General features: G+C 56.9%; 1 protein-coding gene across 3 annotated transcripts in view; it reads right to left on the bottom strand.

The window, feature by feature from the left end:
- The window catches only part of SNX8 (sorting nexin 8), a 39,165-nt gene that overhangs the window by 1,924 nt on the left and 19,957 nt on the right, over positions 1-17,284 (bottom strand). For all 3 annotated transcript variants that reach the window (XM_060124566.1, XM_060124568.1, XM_060124567.1), the window contains exons 2-10: positions 14,005-14,195; positions 11,543-11,660; positions 9,871-9,992; positions 7,426-7,506; positions 6,371-6,531; positions 5,604-5,736; positions 2,094-2,162; positions 1,034-1,183; positions 612-761 (exon numbers count right to left, since the gene is read on the bottom strand). In XM_060124566.1, coding sequence (XP_059980549.1) covers positions 612-761; positions 1,034-1,183; positions 2,094-2,162; positions 5,604-5,736; positions 6,371-6,531; positions 7,426-7,506; positions 9,871-9,992; positions 11,543-11,660; positions 14,005-14,195 — 1,175 coding nt within the window. The remainder of the gene's footprint in view (positions 1-611; positions 762-1,033; positions 1,184-2,093; positions 2,163-5,603; positions 5,737-6,370; positions 6,532-7,425; positions 7,507-9,870; positions 9,993-11,542; positions 11,661-14,004; positions 14,196-17,284) is intronic.

The raw sequence follows: 17,284 nt of genomic DNA, 5'->3' as shown, positions 1-17,284 counted from the left end.
CAGGGAGAAGGAGGGCGTCGGCTACCATGAGGCCAGCGAACGCAGAGCCGGGCAGGGACCTTGCAAGTGTCCCTTCAGCCCTGGCCGCACACATCCCAGGCTGCACCTGGGGGCAGTGGGCGAACAGCCACACCCAAGCCAGAGCCGTGGCTGAGCCCGGCCGTCCGCGCAGTCCGCAGGGCCCCCGGCCCGTCACGTCGCCTCTCAAGGGCTCAGCAGGGTTTGCACAGAAGTATCCCCATCTGCGGTCCCCCTGCACCTCCTCGCACCGACACCCGCTGTCTGCTCTCACTCCTGGGGATTCCATGTGCTTTGCCTCTGACCTCTGTCTGGAACTCCTCCAGAAGCGAAGAAATGCTTCCTTGACGGTCCTGCTCTGCTCTCCCACCACCCCGCCCCCCGGGAGCCACAAGGACAACGTCAGGAGTATCATCGGCTACAACGGGACGAGCAGATTTGGACGGGAACGGTTCCGAGTCCTAGCTCACCCACTGCCCTCATTTCCTAAGTAACTCTTCAAGGTCAGCCGCAGGGCTGCCAGACCTGCAGGAAGGGCTGCTGCAGGACGAAGGGCGCTGGCCCAGACGGCCAGGTGTGTGTGGGGGACCCACCTCCTTGTGCCCCTGGATCTGTGAGCTGACGAAGGCCCCGAGGATGTGGGAGGTAAGGGGCAGGTAGACGTGGACCAGCTGCGTCTCCTGGTGCAGGCAGTACAGGGAGAAGTAGTTGCGAAGCTCCATCGTCTGGATCACGTTCTCCTGCTGCAGAGCAGACAGCCCCTCGCAACTGGCCCAGCACACGGTGGGAAGCAGGAGCGCCAGGGCCCACACCCCGCCCCTCCTGAGCCCAGGGCCAGGCCCCCCACTCCGTGCAACACATCGGTCACACCGGCTCCGTCAGCCGGTACTCGGGCGTCAGCGTCCCAGCAGCTCAGGAAGCCGGGGGGGACGGCCCGGGGCCCGGCGGCAGGTGTGGGAAGGTACCCTCAGGCCCGCCCACCGCCCCGCAGGCGGGCCCAGGCCGCCCGGCCCACCTCCACGATGCGGGACTCCAGCTGCTCCACAGACTCGGGCTCGCGGTTCTGCACGGCGGCGCTCATCAGCTGCCTCTTCATCAGGCTGTACTTGTGCAGCGCCCGCTGGTGCCTGTGCAGCACGCCCTTCTCGTGCCGCTCACACAGGTCCTGCCGGGAAGACGTGGCACGTCAGCCCAGGAGGCGGGAGACACAGACGGCACCCGCTGCACGCGGCCTCCACGCCTGGGGGCGAGGACGGTGTTTCCTGCTTAGAAACAGCTCACACGCACCCCGCTCACTCCACTCTCGGTGTTTGTGGAAGGGAGCGTCCAGCTGGGCCACCCAGGGCGAGCTGTGAGGGGGTCACGGTGCGAATCAGCAGCGCCAGAAACCCACGGGGAAACGACCAGCGCAGAGCGGGGACAGCCCTGGACCTCACACGCAGTGCTGACCGACCTCCAGAAGCCAGTGCGCCGCCAGCAGCAAGGTCAGTCTCCTAAAGGCCGACGCGCTGGCGTTTCCCCGGGGCCCTAACGTAGCCCCGATCACGATTCCTGTGGGAATACTAGCCACGGAGTCACAGGGCTGCAACTCCACTCACTGGCTGCTGCCCCACCCAGTAGAGGAACCCCTTCTAGAACCTTCCCCACCGGCGCTGGGCCAGCTCCCCCTGAGCTCAGCCCAAAGGATCCTCAGGGCTCACAGACGATCCATCCCGCCACCGATGGCTGGAAAGCCGCCCACCCCGAGCTGAGGCCTGACTTCCCAGGACCTCCACACCCTAGAAGAGGCGGCTCCCAGCGGGCCAGCCCCTCGTGTGTTTATAAAGAGCGATGGCAGTCACACTCACACTCACGCGCACGCGCCCCTCGCTCTCACATCGGGGAAGCCAGACGCCTGCCCACAGCACCCTGCAGGACGCACACCCCCCTCCCCCGGGAGCCTGCAGGAGGCCCATCTGCACCCCGCAGCCCTGGCTTCAGGCTCTTTTTCCATGGCCCCCAGAGTCACACCCTTGAAAGGTCACAGCAGCCTTCTCGACAGCTCTGTCCCTGACCAAGCAGCAGCCGAGACTCACTTTATAGGACTGGAGCAAATCCAGGAAGAGGTTCAGTTTCTCCACCACGTCGTTCTCCTCCTGTTTGCCCTGGAAAACACACGGCAGGTGGGCCAACACCGACCGAGCACACAGGACCCAGAGCCAGGGGTGCACACCCACCGCGGGCCTGGGCTGGCTCGGCCCCCAGAACCGTGGGCCAGCTGTGCAGGGGGCCCCGTCCACACGACAGCCCGCCAACGTGAGGCAGAAGCCTCAGAACCCGCAGGTGGACAAGAACAAGGGCCGGGTGCCCCGTGCCCACCTTGCATCCGCTCGCCTCCCTACCCGCCCAGCAGCCTGGCCGTCCGCAGACAGCGGGGCTGGGTTTAAACGGGCGAGCAAGTGGGAGGGATGCACCGGGGACAAGGGGAATCGCCGCGGTTCCAACGAAAGGGAGAGAAGCGCGGCCTGCGAGGGGCCGAGGGGAGGGTCTGCAGCTACGGGACTGAGTCTGAAGATTTGGGGGGGGCGCGGACCCCACACACACCTCTGCACCCAGGTTGACGCGGGGGGCCCCACGGCGTCATGGGAGGGGGCTGTTCGCCGACTGGGCGTCCTGGTAACGACGGGGTGAAGCCCCGCTCCCGGAGTCACCCACCGCACCCACAAGGCGTGTAGCCCAGCGCCGCTCGCACGGACGAGCCACGTCCACACGGCCAACGGGCACCGATGCTCGGAGCCGCTCCCGGGCAGGAGGAGTCAGTGCCAAAGCCCTGGGCTGGGCTGCTCTGGGCTCAGAGTTGGTGGCTGGAGACGAGGGAGGGCAGCATGAGGGAGAAGCGCGGTCTCTCCACCTCCTGCTCCAGGCACAGCAAACACGGGCCTGCAGGCCACCACGCACCCTCCCCCCGTCGCCACAGCAACGGTCAGGCTACGGTGGTTTCCAGGGGACCCCCCATGCTAGCTCTGTGGTCCCAGCCACGTGTGCTGGGGGGCTCTCGCACCCTCACATCCCTCAGCCACCAATACGCGTCAAGTCCCTTTTCCGGGTGCACTGAGCACCTCTCCCAAGTGCAGCACTGGCTCCTCCGGGAAACCAAGCCCCTTCTAAAACCTCTAGAGCTCCAGCCACGGCAGAGAATGAAAAGTTCACCCCATAAACCACACATCAGACTTGGTATGAGGAGGGTGCAGGCAGAAGAAATGAAGAGAAGTCCAAGACCGATGGGGACACAAGCGCTGGACGGGAGCTGGGGGCTTCCACCCAAGCTGCAGCACCAGCTCAGGGGACCCTGGGCCCTCGGGCCCGCTGAGCCCAGAGGTTCCCAGCCATTCAATCCCGCACCCACAGTCAAGGTTCCAGCCAGTAAGGTGACAGGAAAATAACAGGCATGTTGCAGGTTTTTTCAACTCAGAAAGGGAAACACCAGATGGCCACAGGTGCCCTGTCCCTCCTGACTGGGCAGGGGACACAGGAGAACAGAGGTTCCTCCCCGGGTGTGTAGCAGGGGGGACTCCTGCGTGTGTCATTTGCTCCCATTTCTGCTCTGATGCCGTGCAAGGCCCTAACCAGCAGCGCGTGTGCCTTTACAGAAAGCACAGGCCCTGGCACGGAGGAAGAAACAGCCCCACTGTGAGTCCCACTTGTCTGGCTGGAAGACAGTTATCAGGTCTCCTAGCAGGTCTGGGGAGAATAAAACCGTGATACCTACAAACGGAATTAGAACTAGCCTTCTGATATCTTCACTTGCACAGCAAGAGTGAAGTGGAACCCTAGCTCTGACGGATGAAAGTCCTGACAGGCCATTTGATCCAGTTTCGTGTTAAAACTGTATTGATGGGGGGCTTCCCTGGTGGCGCAGTGGTTGAGTCCACCCGCCGATGCAGGGGACACGGTCCGGGAAGATCCCACATGCCGCAGAGCGGCTGGGCCCGTGAGCCATGGCCGCTGAGCCTGTGCGTCCGGAGCCTGTGCTCCGCAACGGGAGAGGCCACAGCAGTGAGAGGCCCGCGTACCGCAAAAAAACAAAACAAAACTGTATTGATTTCACTTCAACATAGAAACCACCAAGAGCAATGAGGGATATTCAGGAAACAGCACCACACAGACATGACATTGCAAAGCAGCATTTGTGAGGAACCTCAGAGGCAGGAGGAACTTCAAACCGCACCACGTCAGAAGCCTGATGCCCGTCTCCCCTCGTCAGGGCAGAAGCAGCATCCAAGTCTGAATCAGAAAAGATGCTGGAAATGATCGAGTTGGGGTTCCCACCCCGCTCTGTGCACCCCCTCCAGGTCACCTGTCCAGGAGGGAGCTGTGGGCCCAGGGCCTGGGTCCCAGCAACAGAACAGCTTCGTGTGTATGTTTTACGACTCAGCTCTGAGTACAGGGCCAAGGGTTAAACAAAAAGCTGTTAATGATCTAGGCCAGCTCCCTTGTTTCTAATCACAGAGAAAAGTACCCAGGGACCAAAGCAGCCCGAGCGAGGTCCCAGCACAAGACACAGGCCAGCACAAAGCAGGCTGCCCGAGCTCGCCCGCCTCTCTACCCAGCCAGTCCTCTGACACCACGTTCTTGGTCCCCAACCCCACCTCGCCCGCCATGGAAACGTGGGCTCCTCTCACCTGGAGATGGACTGGGCCCCGGTGCCAATTCCGCGCGACGCTCGGTGTCTGAAAGACACACTCAGGCACGGGGACCACAGGGTAAGAACACCCAGCACTTTCCACGCCAGGAACGAGGTCAGATTCCCTTTTCATCACTTAGAGCTGTCCTGGCACCTGAGCGTCCCGCCTGGAGCCTGACAACCCCCCAGACCCCCCCGCTGCTGTGGTTCCATGACTCGCTACTAAGGAGCCGTGAGCCCCAGCCGGGTAGCAAGGCCTCCATTTCAATGCATTTAAAACCAGCTGCCAGCCGCCTAAAGCCCACTTCCCCAAGCACCAGGAAGCAAACTCTCACCCTCCAAATTATGTAACGGTTTTATAGCATAAAAGCTCCCCGATGAACATTCCCCTCGGATGGTAAACACTGTATCTGCAAATTAACCCCAACGACTACAAGACTGCAGATTTCCACAAATACCACCTGCCCACAGAGCAGAAGCATTTCCTGAGGTAAGCTGGGTGTCTAGGGCGAGACATGGGGGGAGCCTCTGGGGGTGCTGGGAGCTTGGCTGTTCTGATGAGGTTTCAAGTGGCCAAATGCTGCTTGACTACGACAGCACCACGGGAGCAACCTGGGTCCACCCGGAACACCCTGGGAAGTGCAAGGTAACATCTCCAGGGACACAGCACATCTCATCTCAGCAAGGGCAGATCTCAGAGACCAGAACCCAATCTGTCCACGTCATCAGCAACTCTCTGAAGAGCGTAAGGGACTCACAGGGGGCCACACCCGGAGCAGACGGGGACGCGCCCTTCCGACCCGAGAACTGCCGCCACTCACTCAGGACTCAACCGTGACGTCATCTGAGAAGGAGACGCTCCCGCACACCGCGGCACAGAGTGTTCTCCGAAACAAGCACCTCGGAGAACAAACCCACTCACCTGCTGTGCAGCCTTGTCAGCGAGCAGTGCAAATTCAACGGACAGGCCTTTCAGCGCCTGTTTGAGGGACCCCCACGTGCTACTGTTCAGAGTGGCCCAGGAGGGGAGCGGGGTCGTGTCAGACCCTAAAGCACTGAGGAGAAAGGACACACACGGGAAGAGACACTCAGGCCTGGAAGCTGGGCGGGCAGCCCACCCGACACCCCCCTCTGCCCAACAGCACACCGCCCCAGGGTGGCCGCCCTGCACATCTCCCAACCGAGACCCCTGCTACGCGAAGCACAGGAGCGCTGGGAGTCGGTCAGAAAGGCAGGATCTCGATCCACCAGGACCTGGAGCCGACTGTCGGTGAGACCCGAGGGAACGTGTGCACAGCAGGGTCGAGGCACGCAGGTCTGGGGGCAGCTGCAGGGGGCAGCATCCTGGCTCAGGCCCGGCCCCTCCTCCAGAGGAGGGAGTGTGACCAGCCGAGCACGGCCCTTCCCGGATCGGATGGACCTTTCGGATGGACCTTTCTCTCAGGTCTGATCCTGACAATGGGGGGAGCCCTACGTCTGGGAACCCCGGTGCTCTGCCTACACTCTCCATCTCTCTTCTTTCTTCTAAATGCGATCTCGTCTTCCCAGCCCTTTCCTTCCCCTTTGGGGAAGAACGAGTCAGAACGAGAGTCATTATGATAAACACACTTTCTGCTCCAAGCCCGCCACCAAAGGCTAGAGACCCCGCCCCACACAACTGGCCCCACGGAGCCCACCAGGGTCACCTGCCTCAGCTCCTTCCCGAAGATGAGGAGGTCAGCAGCATTGTCGATGGTCCGCGACACCATCCGCTCGGCCCTGTCGCGGAGCTTGTGGAAGCTGTTGTAGATGTTGCGAATCAGCTCCCGGCTGATGGCGAACTGAGTCTGGATGTCGGCTGGGAGGAAGTCCTGACGGGGGAGGAGGGAGGAGACTGCATCACCAGACGTGAAAACCTTCCAGAAAAGACGACCAGCAGGAGGGGAAGCAACTCCGTCCACCGAGCAGGTAAACGAGCCCAGACCGCCAGGCCAGGTCACGCAGCGCCCAGCCCAGGAGCCCACTTCGTTCTCCAGCGCCCGCCCTTTCTCGTCCAAAAGAGACACAGAAACCAACACTACACGCACACCACAAAAAAGACGATCTGCAAACTCGACACGATGAACGTGCGGTCCTGACTCTGCACGAGGGCCCGGCCTCTGCATTTCCTCATTTATTCCCGAAGGGTAACTCTTCACCAGCTTTACTAGTACCTACCCATTAATAGTAACTAATGTTAACTACACAATGCTTAGGAAATAAAATGAAGGTAAAGGAGTCTGTATTTTTGTACGGAGAAGTAGTTTAAGAAGAAATAACAAAAAAAAAGGTACCAAATAGCTACTTTCATCCTTTTGAGAAAGAGACCAGATTAACTAAATTTAAAAATAAACCCGTGCAACAATCAATCCCCTGAAATCCGAAAAGCTGATGACCGAGCACCCATCCATCTGATCACGAAATGCCTGAGGACACGGCACGAGGGGCCGCTGGGCCCTGTGGTCGGAGAGCGCTCAGTCACACCTGGGCCCCTCTGCCTAGGCGTTTGGGACCTTGCAAATGGCAGCCTCTCCCTCTGTTTCCTCGTCTGTAAAATGGGCGTGACACCCACTGGGTTTCAGATCAACTGAAACAAGGGTCAAGGGAGAAAACCATGCGACCCGTCTTAGCACGATGTCTGGCGCACAGTAGAGGCAAAACAACCATCACTAACTGCTCACGTGATTACTGCTCTGGGGGAAGGGATCATCAAAATCAAAAAGTACCTTGGCCCGAGCAGCCAGCTTACAGTTCATGAACTCGTCTCCCACACACTGAGCGCATTCCTTCAACTTGTTCTGCACATCCTGCAAAAGCGAGAGAGAAACACTTGACCCTCAACCAGCCACAGAACCAGAGGCGTGAGACCAACTGAGCCACCAGAAAGCAGGGTCTCCACGTGTTGGCCTTTTTTTTGGGGGGGGGGGGAATGCACTGGGTCTTCATTGCTGCACACGGGCTTTCTCTAGTTGCAGCCAGCAGGGGTTACTCTTCGTTGCGGTGCGCGGGCATCTCATTGCAGTGGCTTCTCTTGTTGCGGAGCACGGGCTCTAGGTGCACGGGCTTCAGTAGTTATGGCTCGTGGTCTCAGCAGTTGTGGTTCACGGGCTCTAGAGCGCAGGCTCAGCAGTTGTGGCACTCGGGCTTACCTGCTCCGTGGCATGTGAGATCTTCCCGGGCCAGGGCTTGAACCCGTGTCCCCTGCATTGGCAGGCGGATTCGTAACCACTGCGCCACCAGGGAAGCCCTCGTGTGTTTGCTTTAACGTAAGTATTCTATAATCTCTTCCTGTCTCCTGTTCCATTTGTTTCCCATTGGCCTTAACCTTTGGGTTGGTCGGTCTTCCAGAGGCAGGAAAGCTCGACCTCGTGACAGGACTGCAAACTCCAGCTCTGGAGTGGAGCTCTCTCTCCAGAAAAACGGAAACTCCACCTCCAGACCAGGGACATGAGTACTTGGGACAGATGTCGGAGTCACTAGATCCTGGAAGGTCCCACGTGGGGCACAGAGACAGGGACTGAAGTCTCCTTCCTTCCTATGATCAGACCCATGGGGTCAGGGCCCCCAGAGCCCTGGGAGAGCTGATGGCAGAGAAAGGGCAGCACTTGTGTCCCAAGCCCTGGCTCTGAGCTCTGCCCTCTTGAAGGGAGGCTCCCTGGCAAAGCTGAGCCTTAAGACGAACCCCACAGAGAGCCATGGAGGATACAGGCAGAGACCCTAACGCGCAGCTGTGTGTGGGTAAAGGAATCGTTAACATCTCAGAGATGCCTTGAAGAGCATCTGTCCCAATTCCCTCATTTTACCAAGAAGCAAATGGTGCTGGGAGGCCCAGGGACAGGCATCTCTGGAGCCTGACGCCACTCGGCTTCTGCAGCAGCTCGCCCTCCCACCACCCTCCCTCTGCCTGGAGCTGAGCGTAGCTCCCTCGTCCCACCACATCCCTCTGCTGTGGTAAAGATCCCAGGTCTACAGAAGCCTGTCCAGCCCCAGGGTTCGAAAGACCCGCCCTCCCAGCTCAAGGGCAGAAGGCCGCAGCATGCATTCCCTGGATGTCTGGACCGGGTCCCATAAAAGGGGCAGACCGACAGGCCCCCCGGGCATCGCAGAGTGAAAGGCCACAGTGTCTCTAGGGCTCAAAGGCCCCTTTGGCCTCCAGGGAGAGAGAGGTAAAGGAGGCGGCCAGGCTCGTGTGGAATCCACCTCTGCATCTCTGTGCCCGCATCTTCCCGCGGCCGGTGAGGGCGCGTCTGTTCCACCGCAGGCCACGTGGGGCGTCCCCGCTGGGGCCCCCTCCGCCCACCCCAACAAGGAGAGGGTCCCTCGGGGAAGCCTCCCCGCCTCCGAAGAGCTCAGCCCTGGGCACACGGGGCCGTCCGGGCGGCACGTCGTCGGGCTGTGCCTCGGCGTCCTGACAGACCAGGACGGCCTGACGGCAGCCTGGAGGACGGCGCTGCTGCTCCAACGTCGCGCCGGAGTCAAGGCCCGCACAGAGCTCACTCCCCAGGACACACGGCCACCCTGCAGCTCGGCCGGGGAGACTCAGCAGGCGCTCCCCGCGGCACCGAGCTCAACCCAGCCTTCCTTTTGTTTTATTTTTTTATTTTGGCCGCACCGCACAGCATACAGGATCCTGGTTCCCCGACCAGGGACGGAACCTGCTCTCCTTGCGGTGGAAGGGCGGAGCCTCACCCACTGGACTGCCAGGGAAGTCCTCAGCCTTCTTTCTTAAGTAAATGCACATTCCCATCTGGAGTCGCCAGCCTGCCTGTCAACCCTCCAAACCACAGAGGCTCCTGTTCAGCTTCAAACCCTCAGAGACTGCGCTGCAAAGCCACCCCTTCCACACAAAACCCTGCGACGTCGGAACCGGGATGCCTCTTAGAATCGTGCTCAACCTGTTACCTTGGGAGAATATAAGTCATATCTGTGTTTGTCCCACGTAAATAGATTCTGTCATGGCCCCCAAACAAGGGGATTAAGGGGAGAGCACGAAACAAAAGCAAATTTAAGAATGAAAATAAGTGGGACTGCTGTGGGCCTGGGTTGGATCCCTGGTCGGGGAACTAGGACCGCACGAGCCGCGCAGCACGGCCGAAAAAAAAAAAGAATGAAAATAAGACCCGGGGAGCCTCAGGCCGCCGCACGCGGACAGCTGTGCGGCAGGTACTCACGGGGCCACTGAAGGACAGGAAGAGCTTGAGAACAACGTCCTCGGAGAAGGGCGGGTGCCGGGCCACCAGGTTGATGAAGCGCTTCAGTGCTCTCCTCCGGGCCTCGATGAACTCCCTGTCGGCTGGACGCAGAACACGGAGTGACCACACAGAGCGACCTCGCTCTCAGTGCCCAACGCCTCCCACGCGGAGAGCTCTCCGAGCCACAGGGCCAGCCGGGGGCACTGGACACGGACCACAGGCTGCAGAAGGCGCACCAGACCCCCAGCTCCGCGCCCTGCCGCCTACGGACACGCCCGGTCCGGGATCTGCCGAGGAAAACCACACAGCCCGCTGGTCTTACTCAATGGCGTTGGACCCCTCACTGTGATCCCTTTCTGCTGCTGCTCTCTATGAACAAACGGGTTTTCCTGAACTCATAGATTAATTTGACCCAGTTTTCCTGTTCACATCACTCATTACTCACTCTCCAATTGTGAATTGCTTTCGTTTGGGTTACGTATTTTCACTCCAAGGGCAAAAAGAGTCAAAGTGTACAATGATGCACTGGGAGTGTTTAAATCTGACCACCACTAAAAATGGGATTGAAAGTATTATTTTTAAATTATTGAAAAAAGCTGGAAGAGGATCTCCCCCCTCGAGGCCACCAGGACCCCGTCCACTGAAGGCCACATTTTCCCTAAGGCTGAGTCACACGACCAAGCATTGCACGACAGCTTCCAGGTCCTAAACCCTACCCGCACCCAATCAGCCTTGATGCCTGGACTTCACTAAGCAGCCACCTTGCTCCCAAAGTATTTCCAGCTCCTGCCCTCAGCATCCTTCCCCTTCCGCGTGATAGTGTCTGTTCCACGTGCTCAGGTGGGGCAAAAAGAAAACGACACTATCAGACTCTGATCTAGTCAGAGACCAGTGAGCGCGCAAGCACTTCAGGACGGTGGAAAGCGGCAGAAAATCGACGGTCAGCCTTGGGTACTTGCCTTCGGATCGGGTCTCATCTAGAATCTGAGCAAAGGGCTGTGGGTGAAGACCAACGAGACCTGAGAGGAGGCCTCAGCTGCCTCCCGCACTCTGGAACCCTGGGAGAGACGGGCCAGTGCAGGGGCCCGGGGACACCTGTGATCCCTCACCTAGCCCCAGGTAATTGCCGGTGAAGCATGAAGATGAGACGGCCATCAGCTATCGTTTTCATCTCCTTTGAGATGCAGGTTAGATCACTGGGCTGACATTCACTTCTGTTTTCTCGCAGAACACGTTACACTATGGTGGTACCCACTGCTCTCCCAGAGCCGGCGTCCCCCCCTCAGGAGCCCCAGGACGCCTGGCCTCTGCCCTCTGGGAAGGGGAACTGGGGTTCACTCCTTCTCCCCTGCAGAAGGGAGCACTTCTCCAACGTGTCAGTTATCAAGCAGGAGGCTCACGTAGCTAAGGGCACCAGGTGATGTCACCGTCCCGTTCCAGACCTGGGCTCTAAGCCACAGCTGCGCCCAGATCCCCCAGGGGCTGAGGCTGCACCACAGCCCTGCTACCGTCCCATCCCTGCTGGGCAGAGGGCCAGAGGAAGACGGGCCACGAGTGCAGAGTGGCGTCCATCACGGAGCCAGGACCTCAGCACAGGGCGGGGGGACCCCACCCCCCTACGCCCCCTGGCCACCAGCAAACCCAGCTTTACCTCCCAGCATCCTCTTGGGCGGGAGGGCCGGCACCATGCGGTACGGGAACTTCTGCAGCAGCATCTCGTGGAAGACCACGAAGTCATTGTACCGTCGATACACGCAGGACTTGAAGCGCTGCAAGAGAAGAGGTTCGGAGCTCAGTAGAAACCCTCACACTTCACGGCTTCCCCTTACCTTCCCCTTCCACCACTAAATAGAACCTGTGGAAATAACAGGACTAAGTTCCTCACCTTCTCTCACCAGGCCTTTACCAGAAGGAGAAATCCTCCATGTCCTTGATGGATGGAAATACAACTTTTAAACACTGCGTAGCTCTAACTGTGTATTTACTTAACCGCCTATTATTCTGGATCTTCTGAACAAGACGAGTCTCCTTACAGGAGTTTTCACCTGTATGGCAGGCAGCATCCCTCCTCCCCTTAGGTATCACATGGGAATACCTTTGAGGGTATGTCCTCAACACACACTTTCAAACCGTGCTAACACAAGCAGCACTGCGCCTCCTGAAACAGACCCCACTGCCTAAAGGCAGACCAAACGCCGAACACGAAGACTGAAACACGGCAGACATGCAACTCAGATGAAAGTGCAGACAGAGTTCACCGAGAGCCCGCCCTTGGTAAACCTGCAGCTCCCACAGGATGAGCACCCCGTCCAGAGGGCAGCCTCACAGGGGTCGCACATAAGAGCTCTCACAAGAGCCAGCACGAGCAGCGACCTCTAAGATTAACGACGTTACACTAGTCACTAATTAACATCGCTGACTGGAAAAAGCCAGCCTGAGATGGTGACATACTGTGTGGTTCCAATGACACAACACTCAGGAAAAGGCAAAGCTACGGAGACGGTGAAACATCAGTGGTGTCTGGGTGGGGGGGGGGAGGGGTGAAGGGGGCGGAGCACAGGGGACGCTTAGGGCAGCGAAGCTACACTGCATGATTCTGCAACAGGGGACGAAACCCAGAGGATGTGCAAGAATAACAAGAGTGACCCCTCAGGTCAACTGTGGACTCTGGGTGACAAGGACGTGTCTATAACAAATGCACCATCTGGCAGGGGGGCTGACAGTGGGTGGGAGGAGGGGAAGATGGGAAATCTGTTCCTTCAGCTCAATACTGCTGTGAACCTAAAAACACCTCCCAAAAAACAAAAAAGCTAAATACACTACACGAAGGACAAGTATGAAGCCACGTGTGTCCACCTCCGGCGGGCATCGTGCCACGTCTGCACCAACTCCAGCAAGCATGCCAGCAGGGGGCACAGCCCGAGGAGCCCCACGGCCCAGGAGCCACCCCCGCGGTCCTAACATTAGCGGGCCGGCCCCTCCACACACGTTGCAGGAGGTGACCTGGGCAAAACGGCCCCCTTCTAAAAATGTTCGTTACGAGCTCATCAGTTTACTTCAGAAGCGGGCAGTTTAATGAGACTGAAGATAAGGCCACTCTCACAGAAGAGCAGCTTGTCACACGTGCGGGGCGCCCGGCCTGTGGGCGACGAGGCGCCAGAGGAGGCGCCGGAGCCTCCTTTCTCACCGCGGCCGAGGAGGCCGGACCGCGGCAATGCTAGACGGCCACGCTGTCCCCGAAACACGCGAGGGCCTCCTTCCCTCCCTGCCCTCTGCCCTCCCCCTTGGCAGCGGCACCGACCAGCGTCAGAGCGAAGTTTACTCCCAGATTTCTGTCATCCTGGCTTTAAAACACAACGAAACAAAAATGCAGTGATTCTCGATTCTCACGGAACACGGCAAACAGCGTCCGCGACGGGGAACGTCCCGGGTTCTGAACACACGCCTTTCTCCCCGCGATGACGGTCGTGATGCTTTCCCAGCCCAAGCCCAGCAGCGCTGCTGCCTGAGCCTGTGACCCGGGCAGCTCTCCGTGGCGGGGGCAGCACTGACCCTGCGAATCTGCCCCCCCGCCACACACGCACGGGTGCTCTCAGCTCGCCGATGACTTAATCCCCAGGATAAAGAATAAAAGCTCCCATCAAAACGTATCCTAACTGAACCGAGATAACAGGCGAATGGACAAAAAGATAAACGCTGCGGATGCCACAGGGTTCTACGCGCCCAGCCAGCCCCAGGGCCAGGCGTCTGGCATCAATGAACTCTGGTTTCAGGGGTGCCCCTAACAGAGACAGCAGCGCCATTTGGGGGATGAGCCGCACACACTTGACTCGGGGTGTGGAGCCCACATTCTGTGGGGGCCACACTCTCACCCCCGCGGACATCCCAGCACTGCGAGACCGCCCTAGGCTGGCCCGTCCAGGGCTCACGCTCCAGAGCCCGACCGGGCGTGTTGAGAGGCAGGATCCCAGAGCTCCGGCGGCGAGGGCGGGCAGGGCCGCTGGGGGGCAGCCGCAGAGGCAAGCACGCTGGGGGACCTGCCCGCCACTGCGGGTCTTCCCGGCGGCCCTCCCCCTCCCACCACCTCCGCCCCCCACTGCATGCCGCAGGTACCTGGCTGGAAACCTCATACTCCACGTGCTTGAGGAAGAGGCCCTTCTTCTCGGGGATGAGCTCCACCTGCACAGCGTCCTTGGCCAGCAGCTCCTGCAGCGTGAGCGACAACAGCAGTGGGTTCCCCGGCGGCATCTGCATCCGACTGGAGTCCGGGGCCCTCGGCTCGCTGACCTGGGGCACTGGTGAGTCTGCAGGAGGCAAGGTGAGTGCAGCTGCTCAGACAGGGAGGCCGCCCCTCAGACGCCGCCTGCTGGCTCAGCACGCGGACTCCGGCCACGTCACCCAGCCAAACCCCGTCCTGGCCCCGGTGACGCTCATTCATTCAGGCTGGGGGGTCCACTCAGGGCCACGTCCTCCTCTCTCATAAACCACCACGCCATGAATCAGCAAACACGCCCACATGTCCAGGACCGGGCAAGTCTAGTTTTCAACTTGGGCAGAGAAAAAGAAGTGAAATATTTACAAGTTATGTGCAAAAATAGAGTCCTCCTTTTCTCCAGAGTCAAGAAAACGGTTAAAACAGAGAAATGGGCCATCCGATCTTCTACACGTGCCGGCATTTCCAGAGGCAGAGCACACTGCGTTCCTGCCACCACAATCATTCTAATGTGTGAGAACCTGCATGCTCGCTTGAGCTAGAGCTCCTGCCCCCACAGATCAAAGCATTAAGCCCTACAACTTCAGCTCCTTAGACACAAGAAGTCACCCACGTATCGTTCACAGGACAGGGAAAGACAACTCAGAGATTTTATATCTAACAGCCTGCCAACAAACACAGAAACCCTGTTAAAAGGTCAGTTTGGTTTTTAGTACAGAGAAGAGTTTAGAACTTTAAAGAAAAAAGGTTCTTTTCAGTTAAAAAAAGAAGGTTAAGGTATCCCTTGGGGGAAAAAGGTCTCATTCCAAGTAACACTGCTATAAACAAATAGAACAAAGGGTAGATCACATTTCTCCACCTTCTCAATTTTCTACAACGTCATTGTATCACTTTTTATGATTTACTTCTTAAAGTATTTCTTCAGTGCAAGATTCTGGTTTACATTCTAATACAGAATTAATGACCAGATTTTTTCATCTGTGAAATCACTCAGCATTTTAGGATTTAAAATATAGCTGCCTTGAACTGACCTTAAAGATTAAAGATTAAAAGAAAATAAACAAGGGCTTAGCTTGTATCTGGGAACCCCCAAGGGCCTCAAAACTCCATAAAAAAACTAAATGTCGGGCTTCCCTGGTGGCGCAGTGGTTAAGAATCCGCCTGCCCGTGCAGGGGACGAGGGTTCGAGCCCTGGTCTGGAAGATCCCACATGCCACGGAGCAACTAAGCCCGTGCACCACAACTACCTAGCCTGAGCTCTAGAGCCCCTGAGCCACAACTACTGAGCCCACGTGCCACAACTACTGAAGCCCACATGCCTAGAGCCCTGTGCTCCACAACGAAGAGTAGCCCCGGCTCGCCACAACTAGAGAAAGCCCACACACAGCAACGAAGACCCAACGCAGCCAAAAATAAATAAATAAATAAATAAAACCACTAAATGTCATGTGCTCTAAGGCAGGCTGCTCTCAAGTGAGGGCATATATCCCAGGGTCGCAACGATCCACCAAGTGCAGGAAGAAGGTATTAGCAGCTCTACTTGTATTTTCTTTATTTTTTTGAATTTTTTCATTGCACTTGTATTTTCTGTCTCTTCCTTTTTAATTTATATTATAATGTACATAAGAGTAGTAGAGTGTAGTACATGCATACAAATTACTAAAACATGCATATGTATAAATTGTGTACATGTGTATAAGTGTGCGCACAGGTGTTGCATGTGGGTGCGTGTGTACGAGTGCATACATACGTGAGTGTGTACGTGTGTATGAGTTTGAATATGGGGTGTGTGTATATGTTTAAGTGTGTATGTGTACGTGTGAGCACACATGTATGAGTGTGTGTACATAAGTGTCTGTATATGAAGTGTGTATATGGGGGGTGTCCCCAACTGGCAGTCCCCAATACCTTAATGACTAAAAACGTGTGGAGACCACAGCTCTAGAATGTACCTGTTCTCCGAAGTCATCCCAAGAGCCCAGCCCCTTTCCATGTAAAAATATTTTTACTTGGAAAGGGGCCTTAAAGCTGTGTTTACCCAGTCTCCTTGGGGACCACGGAAATCCTCAAGGAGCCAACAAGCGTTTCTTAAGTACCAGCTCCAGGGAATACGGTGATGAATAAGACAGGGTCCCTGAGCTCATTAATTCATCCACACAGAAAACAGCTGTGTCCACCATTGCCAGGCACAATCTATAAATATCCAAACTCTGGGGAGAGTGGGAATCAGCCCACGATAACCCTAACAGCTCCCTGAGACTCAGGACACAGCCCCAGGGCGCCAACTCCGGAAGGGCAGGGATCCGCTCAGCTCTGTTCTCAGGTATGTCCCGGCGAGGGGAGCCTGGCACACGACGGGGGCTCAAGGAATGTTTGCTGAGTGACTATTTACTGTTATTTATTGTATTTCCAGGAGGGAAATACAGCACCTCTGGGGAAAAGCGAAATCTTAACTAGAGCACAGAATATGTGGAAAAACAGGAAACAATAAAGCTAAAAAGGTAATGGGGGAGAATATTTTTATCAGAGAAAATATGTGCAAATCATACATCTGATAAAGGACTTATATCTGGAATATACAAAGAACTTACAACTCAGTAAAAACACAGACAAATAATCCAATTTAAAAATGGGCAAAGGGTTTACATAGACATTTCTCCAAAGATGTACAAGTGGCCAGGAAGTACAGAAAAAAATGCTCGACGTCACTAACCGTCATGGAAATGCAAATCACAGCCACACTATGATGATGCCCTATGTTGACTCCAATTAAAAAAACAAAAAAAAAACAAACAAAAAAAACCAACAAAAAAAAGATTACATTGTGCGCTGGTGAGGATGTGGAAAACCCTCACATATGCTGGCAGGTGTGCAAATGGTGCAGCTGCCTTCAGAAACGGTCTAGCAGTTCCTCAGAATGTTAGAAATAGAGTTACTCTATGACCCAGCAGCTCCACTCCTAGGTATACACTCAGGAGGAATGAACGTGTGTGTCTACACAAAGACCTGTATACAAACGTCCACGGCAGCATGATTCATAAGAGCCAAAGAGGAAAAACCCAGATGTCCATCAATTGATGAATGGATAACTAAAAGCGGTCTGTGCACACAATGGAATATTATTCAGCATGGACACAATCATGCTACACCATGGATGAACCTTGAAAACATGATAGCAAG

Source organism: Lagenorhynchus albirostris, chromosome 15 (assembly GCF_949774975.1).
Source record: "Lagenorhynchus albirostris chromosome 15, mLagAlb1.1, whole genome shotgun sequence".
NCBI classification, from domain to species: domain Eukaryota; kingdom Metazoa; phylum Chordata; class Mammalia; order Artiodactyla; family Delphinidae; genus Lagenorhynchus; species Lagenorhynchus albirostris.
This window is presented reverse-complemented; position numbering and strand designations above follow the sequence as displayed.